The 17,622-nt window shown below is 36.6% G+C and overlaps 2 protein-coding genes across 3 annotated transcripts; one reads left to right on the top strand and one right to left on the bottom strand.

Moving 5' to 3' along the window:
• Positions 1–6,655: 6,655 nt before the first annotated feature.
• LOC109005735 (cysteine protease RD19A-like) lies at positions 6,656–9,548 on the bottom strand. Its single transcript, XM_018984780.2, has 4 exons — positions 9,051–9,548; positions 8,560–8,679; positions 7,251–7,497; positions 6,656–7,145 (listed from the first exon to the last, which is right to left on the bottom strand). Exons 1-4 carry the CDS (start codon positions 9,525–9,527, stop codon positions 6,865–6,867), a joined length of 1,125 nt encoding a protein of 374 aa, XP_018840325.1. The 5' UTR covers positions 9,528–9,548; the 3' UTR covers positions 6,656–6,864.
• A 1,689-nt stretch (positions 9,549–11,237) lies between these two features.
• LOC109005736 (purple acid phosphatase-like) lies at positions 11,238–15,786 on the top strand. 2 transcript variants are annotated; one of them, XM_035686455.1, is made up of 10 exons: positions 11,238–11,407; positions 11,509–11,584; positions 11,851–12,084; positions 12,217–12,417; positions 12,540–12,651; positions 12,907–13,136; positions 13,762–13,900; positions 14,556–14,776; positions 15,129–15,250; positions 15,351–15,786. In XM_035686455.1, exons 3-10 carry the CDS (start codon positions 11,896–11,898, stop codon positions 15,547–15,549), a joined length of 1,413 nt encoding a protein of 470 aa, XP_035542348.1. In that variant the 5' UTR covers positions 11,238–11,407; positions 11,509–11,584; positions 11,851–11,895; the 3' UTR covers positions 15,550–15,786. The 2 variants fall into 2 exon arrangements, with proteins under 2 accessions (XP_035542348.1, XP_035542349.1); XM_035686456.1 differs by lacking the exons at positions 11,238–11,407; positions 11,509–11,584 and having other exon boundaries at positions 11,593–12,084.
• Positions 15,787–17,622: the final 1,836 nt, after the last annotated feature.

A 17,622-nucleotide genomic window follows, 5' to 3' on the forward strand; every position in this document is an offset into this window, starting at 1 on the left:
GCTCTCCAGCCATGGCTGTCATTTACTTTTTTAATGTCCCACGCATTACAGTGTTCCTTATAAGTTCTCAAAGTGTCAGAAATAAAATTATCAAGATTTGAAATTAAAGACTTTATTTCTTAAAAACCAAATACTGTCCATAGCATTGATAGCAAAAATTTGAAAGTCTTGCTCCTCTCTGTCCAAAATGTTTAACTTTTTTGTGGGGGAAATTATGCATTCAATCCAATCACAAATTTCATGGTTAGCAAAGCATGTAATATCCAAAGGCCATGGTGATTGCCTCCAAAGAATTCTGGTGAAAGGACAAGTAAAGAACAAATGAGCTTGAGTCTCTTCCTCATTATTGCATATGGGACACTGAGCTTCCTCCTCAGTTAGTGGTGCAAATCTTTTCACCAAGGATTTTGTTGGAATTATGTTATTCAAAATTTTCCAGCAAAGCAATTTCAAACTGTCTTGAATTTAAATCTTCTAAAGATTTTTCCAAATGTTTTCTTGAACCTGTGGTGGATTGGAATTTATTGTGATGGCAGTATAGGCAGATTTAACTGAGAATTTTCTAGAAGAATGGTGCATCCATCTGAGTTTATCCTCTTGTCTGTGAAAATTTGTTTGAGCTAGAGGAATTTTCAGAATTTCAATCACAGTATCAGGATGGAAAAGGGCTTGTAACAGTAGAATGTTCCATCTTCTAGGTTCTTCCATAGTAAGTTTAGAGACAACTAGGGTCCTATCTAAGGTGATTGAGTTGTTCTTTGGTATAGGCTTGAAATTCAACTGAGTTGGGATCCATGGATCATACCACACCTTTGTGCTTATGCCATTATTGATCTGATAGCACACACTCTGTTTCAAGAAATCTCTTTGCTTTAAAATGCATTTCCAGATCCAAGAATCTGAAACTTTTGGAAGTGTGTCAAAGAAATTTGAGTTTTCTAAGTATTTTCCAGATAAGACAGTTTTCCAAGTGGCTTTGCTTTCATTTGAAATGTTCCAACCAATTTTACACAAGAGGGCTTTATTGAAATCAGAGATTAGCCTTAAGCCAAGGCCTCCAATGGATTTGGGTTTGCATATTGACTTCCAAGATTTGGGTGTGAAATTTTTTGACTTTTCAATTGGGAATCCCCACCAAAACTTTGAGAAGGCTTTGTCAATTTTTTTTGTGACTGATTTTGGGATCAAGAGAGTGGACATGACATAAGAAGGGATCGAGCTAGCAACAGATCAAATTAGAGTTGCTCTACTGGCTTGAGAGAGAACTTTTGCCTTCCATCCTGCTAGTTTTTCAAGATTCTTTCTTGTAGATCTTCAAAGTGGATTTCTTTTGAAGCTTTAAAAGAGAGAGGAAGTCCCAGGTATTTTAGTTTTGAAGAGTCATTTGAATAACCAAAAAGATCCTTAACCTCTATTTTCTTTTGAGGACGAGTATTCCTGCTGAATTGAATGAATGATTTGCTAGAATGAATTTTTTGGTCCGACCAAGAAGAGTATTTTTCCAAACAATTTTTAAACATTTGATCATTCTGTTGAGTGGCTTTACCAAAAATAATGAGATCATCAGCAAAAAGCAAGTGAGAAATTGGCGGGCTATTTCTGCAAATTTTTACCCCTTTTAAAAGCCCCAAATTTTCTCCCCTAGTAATAAGTCTCGTTAAAACTTATGTACTTAAGATGAACAGAAAAGGGGAAAGAGAGTCTCCTTGCTAAGCCCTCAGGAAGGATGGAAGTATCCACAGGGGTTCCCATTGATAATCACTGAGTAAGAAACGGTGGTAATGCACTCTTTTATCCAATTAATCCAAATCCTACTGGAGCCTAACGCTGTCATAATGTTCAAAATGAAATTCCATTCCATCATATCAAAGGCCTTTTCCATGTCTATCTTGACTACCATAATACCTTCCCTCCATTTTTTCTCTTTAAGATGATGAAAGATCTCTTAGGCAAGAATGATATTTTCTTGGATGACTCTACCCGGGACAAAAGTTGTTTGATGGAGAGAGATAATTCTCAGAAGAATCTTCTTTAGCCTACTTGCAAGGATCTTTGCTACAATTTTGTAGCAAACATTTGAGAGGCTGATTGGTCTGTATTGATGAACAGTGTTTGGACAGTTTGTTTTTGGGATGAGGGCAATGTGGGTGTGATTCAATTCCTTTAGCAGCTTACCATGAATGAAGAAATTTTTTATGGCCACTATGAAATCAGTTTTTATGGTGTCCCAAAAATGCTTGTAAAACAAACCAGTGAAACCATCAGGCCCAGGAGCTTTCATTGAAGGTGTTTGTTTAATGGCACTAATGATTTCATCATCAGTAGGAATTTCACAGAGAAAGTTGTTTTCCATGTTTGAAATCTTGTCAGGGAACAAACCTTCTAAGTCCATATTTGAATTGGGATTGGAGGAAGTATATATGCATTTGAAATGATCCAGAAAGGTGTTTTGGATGACATTTTGATCAGTTGTCCAATGATTAGGATCTAACTTTAAACTCTCAATGGAATTAGCTCTTCTCTTTATTGTTGTTGACAAGTGAAAGAATTTAGTGTTGAGATCAGTCGTTGTCAACCATTGAACTCTTGACTTTTGTCTCTAAAGGATTTCCTCCCTTTTAAGCTGTTCATCAATGAGTGCTTTGATCTCAGCTTCAGACTCCATGACTTGAGAGGTAAGATCATTGCTTTGAATGTTTGAGAGAGTTTGTTTCAAAATTTTTATGGAATTCTGAATGCTTCCAAAATGATTTTTATTCCAAGTTTTTAAAGCTTTTTTTTACCTCTTTCAGTTTTTTGGATAAAATAAAACCAGGTGTTCCAATATGAGAGGTATTCCAAGCTCTTTGTGCCACCATCTGACAGGTTAGGTCCCTTATCTAAAATTCTTCAAATTTGAAGGGATATCTGTGGTGATTGCTTCCTATGGTGTCCAAAATAATTGGAGAATGATCAGAAGAGCTAATGGGGAGGTGTTTAAGGGTAGCATTTGGAAACAGGTTAAGCCAAGAAGAATTAGCAATCCCTCTATCAAGTCTTTCTCTAATGTTCCTAATTCCTTGTCTGTTGTTGGTCCAAGTGTATTTTGGTCCATGAAACCCAATATCAACCATCCCATTTATTTCCATGTAAGCTCTAAGTCCATTTAAGTTAGAAGAGCAAGCAAAAGGTCGACCTCCTTGTTTTTCAGACTGGTTGAGGACTTCATTAAAATCACCAATGCTAAAGACAAGACCATTAAAACTATTAGTAATTCTCTCAAGATTGTTCCAAAAATTTCCCTTTTTACTATAATTTGGAGGACAATAAACAAGATTTAACAGCCACGGGGAATGAACAGGATTTGAGTACACAAACATAGTCATTACATTACTATTCATGTAAACAGGTTCTACATCCATGCCATTTTTCCACATACACAAAAGTCCACCCCATTTACTGTCTGGTGGGATATTTACATACAAGTTGAAACCTAATCTATTCACAATAGTATCAGTATTCACAGCATTCAAAATTGTCTCCGATAGGAAGATGATATCAGGTTTTAGAGACCTGATATTTGCCCTCAAACTTCTAATTGCATGGGGACGGGCAAGACCCCTGCAATTCCAACACATAATCCTCATTTTTCATCTGGTGGTAGTATTGGCCCTGCCACATTGGCTCCAGAATCCAATGAAAATAAGTTCAAAGTTTGGGTTTGAGACATGTTACCCAAGTGTCGTGGTTCCCTTTGATATGGAGAAAATCTTGGCTTTTTTGTTTGCTTTTCTGAGATGCTGCGTTTTTTTCCTTTTGCATACTGGAAAAACTTTGCAATCGGGATCCTCTCCATTTCCTTAGAGTATTTGATGTACCCGTTGTTGCTTGCTTCGTTTGCTACGAGAATCTTCTCCCAATGAGGCCGTCTCTCCCTGCCCTTTATGAGTCTGCCTTTTCTTTGAACCAAGTTCAAGTTTTTCAGTGATTATTTGGCTGGAAGTTTTCAGTTTATGTGAGTCTGTTTTGGAGGAGGAAGAGGATTGTGAATGGATTTTTTTTTCCTGGGTGGATAGGATTGTGATAGAACACAAGAGGGTATATCGGCTGGGTAGAGATATTTTCCTTTAGGTCGTTGCTGTTTGGCTGGCCAGAGATGTTTGACTGCTTGGACTGAGTTGAATTTATGGGCTGAGCTGATTTTATGGGCCATTTCAACGGGGCTGGGTCAGGTTTTGAGGGGTTAAAAGTCAGATTGTTTGATGATTGAGCTGGGCTTTGTGTTGTATGAGATGGGTTTGGTTTTATTGCAAAGCACGACCGGCCAGATGGGCTCACTAACAGTGATAAGGAATGGGCCTTTGGAGTGAGTTCTGTTGAGCTCTTGAGCTGTTCGAATTGTGCTATGATGTTTTTGAAAATTAAGTTGGGTTCTTCCGTTGGGTGATCTGTTTGTTTGGTTTGCTTGCCAAAGAAAGTGGGTGAAGTGATGAGAATTAATGGTTGTGGGCTGTAATTAAAAGATGTGGGCACATTTCTTACCCGTCGATTGCAGTCGTTGTGATGAATGGAGTGGATGTTCTTGGTCTTTGTGAGGGGGGGACATATTTGACTATCTTTATTCTACAAAGAGATTTCCCAAGCCGTCGAATTGCACAAGGGGCTATTCACATTTAATGAAGTCACTTCAACAGACTGGTGTGCTCTCATGCTTCCACGTGTCCTCAACAGTTCTTCTTCCATTCCATGCATGCTGAGATTCTCATTATGAACGTTCACGCTGCTACGTCTAAGTGCACTGAAACTGGGTTCTTCTTGGACCTTCAAGCTGTGGGTTTGTTGCATTTCTTCCAACTTTTCTTTTCCTTTTGCACGATGATGAAAATTATACCTTGTTTCCAGATCTTCATTTCTGACTATAGGTCCTTGCATTTCTAGTTGGCCCCATCTTGTTGCATGCAGATGATTTTCATGTTGCCCCCATCTTACCGTTTCAGCTCTCATCCATGGACCAAAGTTAGAAACCTCAGTTCTAACTTGAAACAGAGGACACACTTGTTGTATGTGACCTAGACATCCACAGCAATAACAAAAGTCCGACAACCTTTCATATTTGAAACTGATCCACGTTGCTTGTCTTCTAGGCCGTGAGAGTGGAAACCCATCTGGAAGTGGATTCTCAACATTTATCTCCTTGCACTCTCATATACTTTCTGAGGATTATTTTCATGTCCGTAGCTTGCTCTACTTGAATAAAATTCCCTAGCTTCCTTGTTATTCTTTCTGTATTTGTTGTTGTCATATACTCCAGAGGTAGTCCGTGTATTTGAACCCAGAAGATTGACATTTTTAGATCAATTTCTTGCAAGCTTAAACCAGTGGGCCAATCTCTAATTAACATATGAAAACCTCTGATATTCCAAGGTCGGTGCTCTAAGACCCTGTTTTTCTCTTGCTGGGTTGGAAATGTGAAGAGAAAAGTGTTTGTGCATAGATCTTCAATAGAGAGTCCGATCACGAAGCTCTATGCAGCCTTTATTGTAGCATGTAGTGTAAGTTTGTTGAGCTGCTTGGATGAGATTATGCGTCCAATGAGTGCATGCTCTGAAAAATATGCTGCATTTTCAGTTTCTGGTTGTAGATCTAGGTCTAACCATTTGAGGGTTTCTGAGGTTTTGATGCTTCCTTCCATTTTTGTCGTTGGGTTCTCAGAAGTCTCAGGGAGGTTTTGGTGGTATATAATTGATTTGGAGGAAATGTAATTTTTGTCCATATTTGAGAAAGGGACCGATGGTTGAGAAGAGTTTACGGGAAGGTGTGCGTTAGTAGTGATGGTTGTAATTAATGCTGGATTAAAAGAGAAAGGATGGTGAGGAAACTGGGTTGAGTTTCTGGTTTGATTAAGAAACTGGGTAATAATTGGTTTAAGTTGGGCGTGACTCACTGGGGAGGAAGGGAGAACTCATCTTTGGGAGTTGGTTATTTCATATAGTTCCTTTATAGTATTTATTTATTGTATATATGATAAATTTATACCGATAACAATAAATATTATGGTGTCTGCCTCGTGCATATCTCTTTCACTTTTTACTGTGTCAATCTCAATCTCTCACTTGAACTCCTCAAGATCTGATAAATAGGAGGGGATCTTTTTTCAACCAAGATGTTTGGCCTTACATAAATAACGATCACATACACAGACAAAGTCGGATGAATTTACAATTTCTTTCAAATCTTTGTCCCCTCGGTTGAACGCTTGCTTGGACTCATTGGCAATCAAAACCGCCAGCAATTAAAAAGGGAAAAAAAATGAAAATCCTCCTTACTTCCTACGTCTCAGACACAAGGTTTTACAATTTGGTCTGAAGTTTCAGGCAACGACTTCGAATATATTTTTGGTATTTGTACAAAAGAAAATTATTTTAACAATTTTAAGATATACAAGTTTAGCATACTCTTATAATTTTAAAATGTGCAAATTCAGTGAACTCATTTAAAAAAAAAAAAAAAACTGAATAAATCTAAAATTCACTAATTTTTTTTTTTTTTTAGAAGGAATACCTTAAAACTGCATCTAGCTAACTCTGGTTTAGATACCACAAATCATGTCATTAAGCCCGATTTTAGTTGCTGTTTACATAAACCTTAAGAGTATAATTTATATACCACCGAGAACTTCAGTAAACAAAGTCGAAAGATATTTCACTAAAACATAAAAATACAACATTGTCTTAAATTAACACAATGACATATTTCAGTCGGATGTTTTGGGAGAATTTGAAGGACTACACAAAGTCAAGGATCAGGTTGCCATAAGAATATGCCAGATCCCTTGTATATACATGCATGCGGGGCGATGAATCTCGCAAGAATACAAGTCATGTTCTACTGTGAGGTGGCGGTTTGCACTGCAGCAACCGTTGAGACCATGGAATCGACTCCGCAGATATTGCGGCCCCTGCAGATTTTGTAGAAACCATTTTCTCCCCAGTTTTCACCCCATGAGTTTTTGATAATCCAATATGGCTTCTCTTTCATCCGGACAGGAGCATAGCCAGCAGAGCCGTATCCCACCAATAACACCCCATGATCTAGCCTCTTTGAGCATATGTATGGGCACGAAACTCCCCCTACATATGTCTGCATGAACACCGCATTGATGGCCACTGCATTTAAGCAAAAATCAAGATTTCAATCATTAGAGTTCATTCTAGTAGAAAAACTTGATCTAAATATCAAAATAATAATAATTATAACGGAAATTACCGTACCTGCCAGAGGACCATTTTTCACAAGATTAGCAGCAATTTGATCTTCATCAAGGGAGATGACACTGAAGTTGGATACTGATGCTGCAATCTTGCTCTTGTCAAATTTGCAGGTCGCACGATCAGTACCTGTGTAAGGATAGTCCTCCTCTCGCATTAGTCCACCAGCTTTAAGTGTGTACTCGAAGGCGCTATTCATCAACCCACCATTGCACCCAGAATCACAAGAACCCGGTTCCTCTGGATCACACTGCAGAATGACACAACCTTTAGGCCCCATTTGGATACATGAAGCGTTTTATCTTATCTCATCATTACAACTTTTTCAAATTCTCGAAATATAATAAACAATTCAACTTTTTCAAATCCCAAAACAATAATAATATTCTAACAATATTTTATTCAACTTTCATTTCAACTCAATAGGCACCTTATTTAGAAAATGAATACAAAAGAAGAGAGGATTTTGGCATTGATTCAGAAGAGTCGGCCCATAACGTTCAGAACACAAGTTCAAAACAAGATAGAGTGGTTTGATGAAATTTATGAGCGCCTAATTCTATTCAATATATGTACACACAGATGAACATCTAAAGAGATTGCGTAGGATGACATGTTTAATGGATCAAATTCAAGTTCTTGTGTAAGTTGTTCAATGAACCCCAAATATTTATATGCAACAAAGCAAACTTGACACTTTTTATGGGAAGGCAGCGCCATGATTGTTTTACATCATAGTGATATCAACAGCAGTATGACCAAATCAAGGAGGAACCTTCCACCATGCATATTAACAGCTAGATTTCAGCGACATGAAACATGAAAATTTAAATTTCAAAATAATATCGAGGTTGATTGCATTTTACTAAATTAAGACCACAAAAAAACATTAACATTTTTTAATCCGTCACTCCTGAATACATCATTGTGTACTTAAGAAGCACCCATAACCCAATAAATCCAGCTGAGGTAATGCTAGAATTAGAAATGCAAATGACAGGCTTCAAATGCTAAATTTTTTTCTCGCAATTTCAGCAACGCGTAATACCAAGATATTTACAAATGCGTAATCAACACATACCCCATTATGCAAGACACCACACCATATAAATTAGTTCTGTAAGAATCTTAACACACACACACATACATGCAGATATCAACCACAGCGATGACACACGCACACCTAAAATACACAAATGCGCATTAAATTCTGCTTGATAAATGGCATAAACTAATCGAAATAAACATTGACATGAAACATCAAGCATACCGCAGAAACTGGAAAGAAAAAAAATGAGAGAAAGAACCAAACCTCGTGATCGCAATCCACAAGCTGTTGCTCGCTGAGACTAACAAGCTTCCCTGTGGCAAGGAAGTTAGCACCTTCCAAGGCCCCAGTTGTGCTAAAACTCCAGCATGATCCGCACGAACCCTGTTTCCCACAAGACCACAACCATCAAAATAAATTAATTAATTATCAGTAATTGATTCACAATCAAAGTCAACGCAAATAATACTCCATAAACTAAACACAAATCGGCTTAACAATGTAAACTTAGAAAGAAAAACCAAATACAAACATTTCCACACAGATAAAACGCTAACAACATGTCAAAAGCTTATTAAATCAAAGTACAATTTTTTTTTCTTGAATAATCATAGTAAAAATACACATCTGATTATTAGTATCTTAGAAATTTAATAGCTTGAGAAATAATTATAATAAAAACAAACTCCTTTAATAAAAAAATGAATACGAATAGTATCTAAAATGGCTGGGAATTTAAAAAAAAAAAACAAGACCTGATTTTTGACGGCGGTTACAGCTCCATGATCTCTCCAATCAAAATCGGTAGGAAGATCTTCGGTCGGCAAAATCGGAGCGTTGCTGGCATCGGAGGGCAGCCTGAGGCGACTCCTGAGACCCAAGAAAGACCTTCGGAACTCGGACGGGGTCAAGTCGGAGAACTGAGTCACGCCGTGAGTCGCCGACGGGTCCAGACTCTGGTGGCGATGCGCGCGGCGCAGGTTGGCACGGAACACCTTAAACCTGCGGTCATGCTCCTCCTGTGACTTGTACGATTTTCCGAACCTCCGCTTGAAGAGCTCGAAGTGGTGCTCCGCGCCCAGCCGTGGGTTGTTGACGTTCTCCGAGCCATCGACGACCTGCCGTATGAAGGGTCCGGATTCAGAGGCGCTGTCGTCAACCTCGTCCATCAACGTCGTCGCAGCCGCTGCGACGACGACGAACAAGAAGAAGAGAGAGAAACGAGGATCCATTGGCTTAAAGAGATCAAGTATGGGCTGTACATGCTATTGGATGCTCTTTATAAAGCAAAGGGTCCACGAGGGGGCAATTTTTTGTTTCCCGTAATGCCTTCCAAAAATATAATAGATCTCCACCGCTTGAAAATCGGGGGCCATCTTCAGTAACGGATAAGATCAATTCAGTTGTTACCTGCGTTGTAGACGAGAAACCCACTCTGTCGTGTAACGGGAATGCGCTTTGCTTAACCAGGAGGTAAAGACGGGAGAAACCAATAAAAAGAGGACAGGTGGCGGGGATGGGGTGTTGGAGTTGAATGGTAGTTGCTTCTCACTCAGGTTTGGTTGTTACGACTTTTTTTTATGGATTGGGTCATGTGTTTTGTTAGGTTACTCGTGGAGCAAAGGGAGGGGACGTTGGGCTCTGTGACGATTTTGCTTGCCGAGATTCCCGAGAAGGTTGAATGGCAGTTGGGCTCAGGAACAAGTTGTTTCACTATTCTAGTCTTTTTCTGTTTTTCTTTTCGTTTATTATCTGTTCTCACTATTTTTTATTTTTATTTTTTTATTTCTATGATTAGCCTCTGACATCATCTGAGTTATGTAATATTCTAATACAAGATGATAAATAAATAAATTTATAATAATATAAAAGTGTTATCACATATTTTATAAAAATAAATTTATAAATTGATATATTTTTATGTAATTTATTATATTTATTTTATATTTTATAATAAAAATAATTTTATAATTTAACGTATTATATTAAAATACGTGAATTTAATTTTGTAAAAAAAATATATATGACTAAAATATTTTTTTAATATTATTTTAAAGTTTTAACAGAATTTATTATGTGTTGGGCTTTCTATAGGCCATGAAAATATATGGGCCTCGAAAATACGAGTCCTTTGTTGAGGTTTGGGCTTTAGGCCTCAGTTCAACAACTTTGGTCTTGGGTTTTGAAGACTTGGAGTGATGCCTTTCTAGAAGCGGAATCTGGTTCGTATTTTTATTTATTTATTTGGAGCGACCTGAACCGACGGGCCTTCACGTGACTTTGATGGAGCTAACGTTAAATGATGCGATAAATAATCTCGGACGGCATCACCTACGGAAGAGCTGCACTTGTCGGCACTTGATTACTCCTTATTGTAAAGGAAAGTTGAAACTTCGATGACAGGCACATAAACAAATCTGACCTTTTGAATATGAACTTTATCAAGCTTATATTCTAATTTTAGGATTTAATGGATGGGCTAATCTTATAAAAAAAACTAGACATACGTGGTGGGCTTATAATATTTTAATATCATATAAATAAAATGTTTGTATAGTATGAAATATTTATGTTCTGTCTATCTCTATTTTAAATTGAAAAATGCTATAAATAAAATTAGAAATATAGATTTATACACTATATTCGATAATAATTAAGAATAAAAAAGATGTAACTCTCAAAATCTATCTCTTTTATTTTTCTTTTATATTATATTATATATTTTTTTCACGATCAATCTCATATTAATCTACTTTTTCTCTTATATAAAATATGCGAAAATTGCACGATCTAAACTATAAATCATTTTCCTAAAACTCATAATTTCACTTTTGAATTAGACCATTTGGGCAATTGATTGATACATAGACAAGATACATCCTAAGTTTTAAGCACCAGGACCACCACATCATAACCCAAATCTTCGTATATCCAACACATACACCCAACTATGTAACATCCGCTTTTAAATTGTCGTCGAAGAAAGGAAACCCGTCGAAACTACGCGCACAATTTTTTCCAGACCGTGGCTGTTCGAAGTTTCGAACTCCGAACTCCAAAGTCAGCTTTTACAGAAAATTGTCGTTGTCGGCTGAAGCCTGAAAAGTCTTGAGTATTTCTACAATTTATTAATTATGTTCTTAATTTATTAATAATCTTAATCCTAGGCTTCTCCGTTTAAAACTACGCGGTTTTTGTTTGTTTAAATTCCAGGACAACTGGTCGGGGAAACCGGTGCTCTGAATCTGTATATTCGTAAGGAGCTCTGAATATTCGGTGCATTTTTCAGGTAAGAAACTGAGTTTAGTCGTTTTATATATGGCGAAGAGGAAGGAGGGTCTTGGCTCTTGAGCTCAAAGGGATCCCCGTGGGTTGGAGTTGGACAGTGTTAAGGATAAGGAATCAGATCGTGATTAGTCCATCCAAGTTTAGAAGACTGGGTCAATTAGACTTTGTTTTCTTTTCCACTACTGATTCTATTGTACAAACTCTTCCTCTATTAATACTACATGCCGCACGTTATTCTGTGTGGTTGATATTTTTCTCGACAATCAGGAGCGTGACTTGGGTTGTTCAGGAGAACATCGCTCAAGAATCAAGATGGGTCTGCGGGGTTCTTTTCCTTCTTCTTCTTCTTCTTGGGTAGCAATTATCTTGGTCTTGAATGTGGTGGTGATGTGTAATGGGGGGAAGACGAGCACTTTTGTGAGGAAAGTTGAGAAGACTGTGGATATGCCTCTGGATAGCGATGTCTTTCAAATCCCTCCTGGCTATAATGCACCTCAACAAGTACTTTTCTCCTTCCTTCCCCCTTTTTTGTTCTTCTCCTTCTAATTTTCTTACACATTAGACCATTGCTTGAAGTTTTTTGGTTTTTGGGTTTTATTTCGTTGTCTGATGTGTGGGTGTTTGTCAATTAAGGTTCACATAACACAGGGAGACCATTTTGGGAAGGCAGTCATAGTTTCATGGGTGACTGTGGATGAACCGGGTTCCAGTACAGTGATTTATTGGAGTGAAAACAGCAAGGAAAAGAAACATGCCGAAGGCAAAATTCATACCTATAAGTTCTACAATTACACTTCTGGTTTCATTCATCACGCTACAATCATAAACTTGAAGGTGACTGAAATATCTCACACAACTGTTTCAGTAGACTGCTCTGACATTATTCCTCTGTTCCTGTTCTGCCTCTGTTTATGTAAACTGTATTGATATATTTTTCTTAATCTTTTTTGGAGCAGTTTAACACCAAATATCAATACGTGGTCGGGATTGGGCACACTCCACGGCAGTTCTGGTTTATAACTCCCCCTGAAGTTGGCCCTGATGTGCCTTATACGTTTGGTCTAATTGGTAAGTATTCTGTATCAAATCTGCAAAAGAAGTTCGCTAAATCTACATAAGACAGTATTCAATTTGTTTTTTATATACCTTTTTTTCAAAAAAAAAAAAGGAAAATAAAAGGAAAGAGTATTAGTTGCATGGGTCTTAAGGGATTCAGTGATGTACTTATATCAGCAATTATGCTATATGTTCATTTTTTTTAATCTGTTTTTACCTATTATAACATGATTTATGCCTTTCCAAACTAATGGGTATCATTTGTAGGGGATCTTGGTCAGAGTTTTGATTCAAACAAGACGCTTACTCATTACGAGTTAAACCCACAGAAAGGGAAAACGGTGTTGTTTGTTGGGGACCTCTCTTATGCAGACAACTATCCAAATCATGACAATGTTAGATGGGATACATGGGGAAGGTTCGTCGAGAGAAGTGTTGCATATCAACCATGGATATGGACTGCAGGGAATCACGAGTTAGATTTCGCCCCTGAGATCGTAAGAATCTCTTGGAACATTTCCTTGTTTGGTAGAAAATTATGTCTATAATTAAACATAATATCATGTGTCCTGTAATTCTAAGTACTAACTTCTGCTTTCACGTGAGGGACTACATTTTGTATTGTGGTTATAGTTTATAGTAGTGGTTCATTCCTCCCTATTGAGCTAAAGTTGAGCTCTTTTCTTATGTGCATCCAAGGGCTACTTCTCAATGCCTTGACAAGCCACTGCATCATAATGCTTTACAAGATAAGACTAAGCTGCGATTACCTTCACTATTCCCCTTGGAGTCTGTTAATGCAAAAACTTCTTATGGCAAAACTCCCCCTTTACTTACCTGGAAAAAGAAGACAATTTCCCCCTAAACTGTGAGTCGTTTACAATATACTCCTTTGCGCAGCTAGACTGTGCCATGGAGTCTTGCATCTATGAATGATTTCTTTTGTCTGAAATTTAAGAAAACATAAGAGGCCTTAACATGGCAAAGCTAACATAATAGGTCGTTCAACCAGGCTGCCATTAATGTTACTTTCCTTTTACGGTTCTACTCTTCTTTGATATGATTTTGACTCACAATTTTTGCATTTCTGTATATAATTTTCCATCTAAACTTTGATTGCAGGGGGAAACAAAACCTTTTAAGCCTTACACTCACCGTTATCATGTGCCTTATAAAGCTTCAAAGAGTACTGCTCCCTTTTGGTATTCAATCAAGAGAGCTTCAGCTTACATCATAGTGTTGTCTTCGTATTCGGCGTACGGTAGGCATGCATTTGTGTTGCTTGATATATTGATCTGAAAGGTGTCATGAACACAGACATGTACAAACTAGCAACTTCAGGCTCCATCTTTTTTTTAGTGGTTTTGATGTCTGTTAGGTAACATAGTAATTGCAAGAGTTTATAATGCATACTGGGTAAGAAGACAATCCAGTAAAGGTGGGTGATTTGGATGCTCCTTGCTTTTGGTAGGATCTGGATCGTCTAAATTCTCTAGGATAAACTTTAATGTGAGAATACCCCTACCCTTGAGTTTGAGAACAATGGTAGGGATTTAAAGAAATCCACCTGAGAGATAGACTTGGAAGTCTGGAGGATCTTAATCCCTTTTGGTAAAGATCAATTCCTTTCTTTTTCAGTAAGTACCACTCCAGTTCTTCGATCACACCTGCCTACCATCTTATACTGTTTAAATTTATTAAAATAATCCTCATTTCTTCTAGTCTTGTATAGTAAACACAATCTATCCGTATATGTGAGGTTGCTACTATAATATTGTGTTTAGTGTCAGTGCATTGATGATGGCATATGTTTATGTATCATTTCATTAACTGATGTCAGCTAAGCTTAAGTAGATAAATTTTTTCCAAGCAAAAAGAAAGAAAGAAAGAATAGCTTATCTTTACTTTTTTCCCAGGTAAATATACACCTCAATACACATGGCTCGAAGAGGAACTACCGAAAGTTAATAGGGCCGAGACACCTTGGCTGATTGTTCTCACGCATTCCCCTTGGTATAATAGCTATAACTATCATTATATGGAGGGGGAAACCATGAGAGTAATGTTTGAGGCCTGGTTTGTGAAGTATAAAGTTGATGTGGTATTTGCTGGTCATGTTCATGCTTATGAGCGATCTGTAAGTCTCCTTCCATTTTAGAAGTTTTTGAAGTATGAGTTTTGACTATTTGATGTGAATATATAGAGTAATACTAGAGAGAAGCCACTATAGCAGTGCACATTTTGCACTCACTGCGTGACTGCTTCTAGCTGATTATTCCCAACACTCACTTGGGGAAATGTGTGGTTTAGATGATGTCACATTATGTGTGCAAAATGGATGCTCCCAATAATGGCTTCTATCTATATTTATTCTATAATATATATATATATATATATAAGTATATATTCTCTGGCAGCTGAGACTTCCTTCCTTGTGATGTTGATTGACAACTAATATATATATATATATATATATATATATATCACAGGAACGTGTATCCAACATTGCCTACAATGTCGTAAATGGTATTTGCACACCTGTAAGAGATCAATCAGCGCCTGTATACATAACCATTGGTGATGGAGGGAACCTCGAAGGCTTAGCAACCAAGTAAGACTATTCATTAGTGGAGTTATAGAGATGAACTCAAGTGATATTTGGTTTCCTGTTTCTCGGCATCGTTTAATTTATGTTTTCTTCTCTGGTGCAGAATGACCGAACCACAGCCAGAGTACTCAGCTTATCGTGAGGCAAGCTTTGGTCATGCCACTTTTGATATCAAGAACCGAACCCATGCTTACTACAGTTGGCACCGCAATCATGATGGATATGCAGTGGAAGCAGATTCCATGTGGTTTTTCAACAGATACTGGAGTCCAGTTGATGATTCCACAAACTCCCAATCATGATGATATTAAAATCTGTCATACTCATGCACTCTTTGAAATGAGAAAATCTATTTATAAATCTTATTTTTTATATTCCTAGCATACTGTTGATCTGGAAGCTTTCCACAGCTAAAAAACGATTAGTGTTTTGTTTTTTTTAAGTTATAATGGGTCCCATTATAAGCGGTATGTTAACATATCAGCTTATGAGTAACAAAACTCATTTGAAATAAATGATCTTTTGTAGTTTATTTTGGGCGGAAAAAATCTCTAATATCAATTTCAATATTTACTTCAACCTTTTTTTGCTCCACCTCCCTGTATGCATTTGGGTATTTTGTTTTCAAACTCATCTTTTCAAGCTATCTTCTCTTGCTGTGTAAATTGGGTGTGTAATTGGAATGTTGGGATTGGATTCCCCAGCTTCAAATGCCTTTCCACATGTGCCTATATGTAGATCATTAATGTAAAACTAGAATAAAAGACATGACAGCAAATGAAACCCACATCAACTAATCAAGTGTTAAGGTGGCAAAAACCATTACCAATGTTGGGTTTGAGGTTTTTCTGATAGAAGGGATTACACCAGACAAGTGTGTTGCATCAAATGTGCTGAGAATAATAATATTTATTTAAAATATGCCATATATTTTGCATTGCAATACATGACAAGAACCAGAAAAACTCAAACAACTGTGCTATTTTCTGACAAAAGGCTTCCAAAGCTGTGTAGCTAAAAACACGAAAAATGAAATCCAATTGAAAAAATTTCATTACCAACCTAAAACATATTAATCCACTAATCTTGATGAATTCTCCGATTGGTAAGTGGTGAATTGGGTTCTTGTCCTAGAGCTGGAAACTGCTGCTTTGGGAGGTATGGTATAAAGAAGCTCATGTGTATCTATTAGTAAAAGAGAAGTATTACATTCACAAAGAAATTCTACAAAAATAAACTTATAAATATATATTTTGGATTAAGCGGATTTCAGATCGAAAAGGGCTTCTTTTCTTGATGATTACCAACTTGGATACTGGTAACAGAATTTGTAGTAATTTAGGGATTTGTGTAGTGATGACACTTCGAGGTAACCAAATGTAATTTTTATCTTAAAAAAAAAACGAATATAATTTTTCTTAGAGAGAGAGAAAACGAAAATATCTTTCATTAGATAAAACATTTGAGATGTAATTGACACAATGTTTCTTCTATTCATGAGAGCTAAAATGTAATATTCGCGGAGCATCATTTTATGTGAGAAAATTACGATACTCATCACATAAACAATAATAAAATAGATAACTTGAGTATTTGTTATGGACTTAGAATCTTATATCTATATATATATATATATATATATAATTTTTCACATGCTCATTTGGTCTTGTTCGCAAATTACATTATAAATAATGATAATGATAATGATTTTTCTTTTTGCATGTATTATGTGTTATGCATAATGCATTAATGTATTAGTGAAGTGGACATCTATCAAAATCCTTTCACCTGCTCATTTAATTTTGTTCATAAATTACATTATAAATAATGATAATGAATTTTTTTTTTTTTTACATGAATTATGCGTTATGCATAATGACATGAAGAAATCATTTAGTGAAAGAGAAGTGTTAAGTCACAAAAAAAAAATTTATAAAAATAAATCTACAAATATATTTTTGGATTAAGCGGATTTCGGATAGAAAAGGGCACACAATAGTAGCTTATTTTCTTGATGATTACCAACTCCGATACTAGTAACGGATTTTGTAGTAATTCGGAGATTGGTATAGCGATGATACTTTGAGGTAACCAAGTGTAATTTTTAAAAAAGGTTGTATGAGAAGTGCATTGATATGCACGAGTAGAAATAAGCTCCAAGTGGTTTTCCAGGATGAAGTTGGCTACTTTAATTATTTTGATTGCCTCTTGTCATTCACTTCCAATATTCATTCTGGTGTGACTTTTTCGTATAAGATAGGGAGAAGATAACAACACAAGAAGTGTGTAGATAATTTTGAGAGTATTTCTTAATAAAAGAGAATTGTTTTTCGAGTCAAGTTTTAGGTTCAACTATTTGTGTAGAGTTAGGTCAA

Source organism: Juglans regia, chromosome 16 (genome assembly GCF_001411555.2).
Source record: "Juglans regia cultivar Chandler chromosome 16, Walnut 2.0, whole genome shotgun sequence".
Lineage (NCBI taxonomy): Eukaryota > Viridiplantae > Streptophyta > Magnoliopsida > Fagales > Juglandaceae > Juglans > Juglans regia.

Excerpts from the sequence above, each read along its gene's own strand:
- LOC109005735 (XM_018984780.2), bottom strand. The coding sequence starts at position 9,527 with ATGGATCCTCGTTTCTCTCTCTTCTTCTTGTTCGTCGTCGTCGCAGCG. Across the intron at positions 8,680-9,050 it reads TAACCGCCGTCAAAAATCAG|GGTTCGTGCGGATCATGCTG; the intron begins GTCTTGTTTTTT and ends TGTGGGAAACAG. Across the intron at positions 7,498-8,559 it reads TTGTGGATTGCGATCACGAG|TGTGATCCAGAGGAACCGGG; the intron begins GTTTGGTTCTTT and ends GTCATTCTGCAG.
- LOC109005736 (XM_035686455.1), top strand. The coding sequence starts at position 11,896 with ATGGGTCTGCGGGGTTCTTTTCCTTCTTCTTCTTCTTCTTGGGTAGCA. Across the intron at positions 12,652-12,906 it reads TTATACGTTTGGTCTAATTG|GGGATCTTGGTCAGAGTTTT; the intron begins GTAAGTATTCTG and ends TATCATTTGTAG. Across the intron at positions 13,901-14,555 it reads GTCTTCGTATTCGGCGTACG|GTAAATATACACCTCAATAC; the intron begins GTAGGCATGCAT and ends CTTTTTTCCCAG.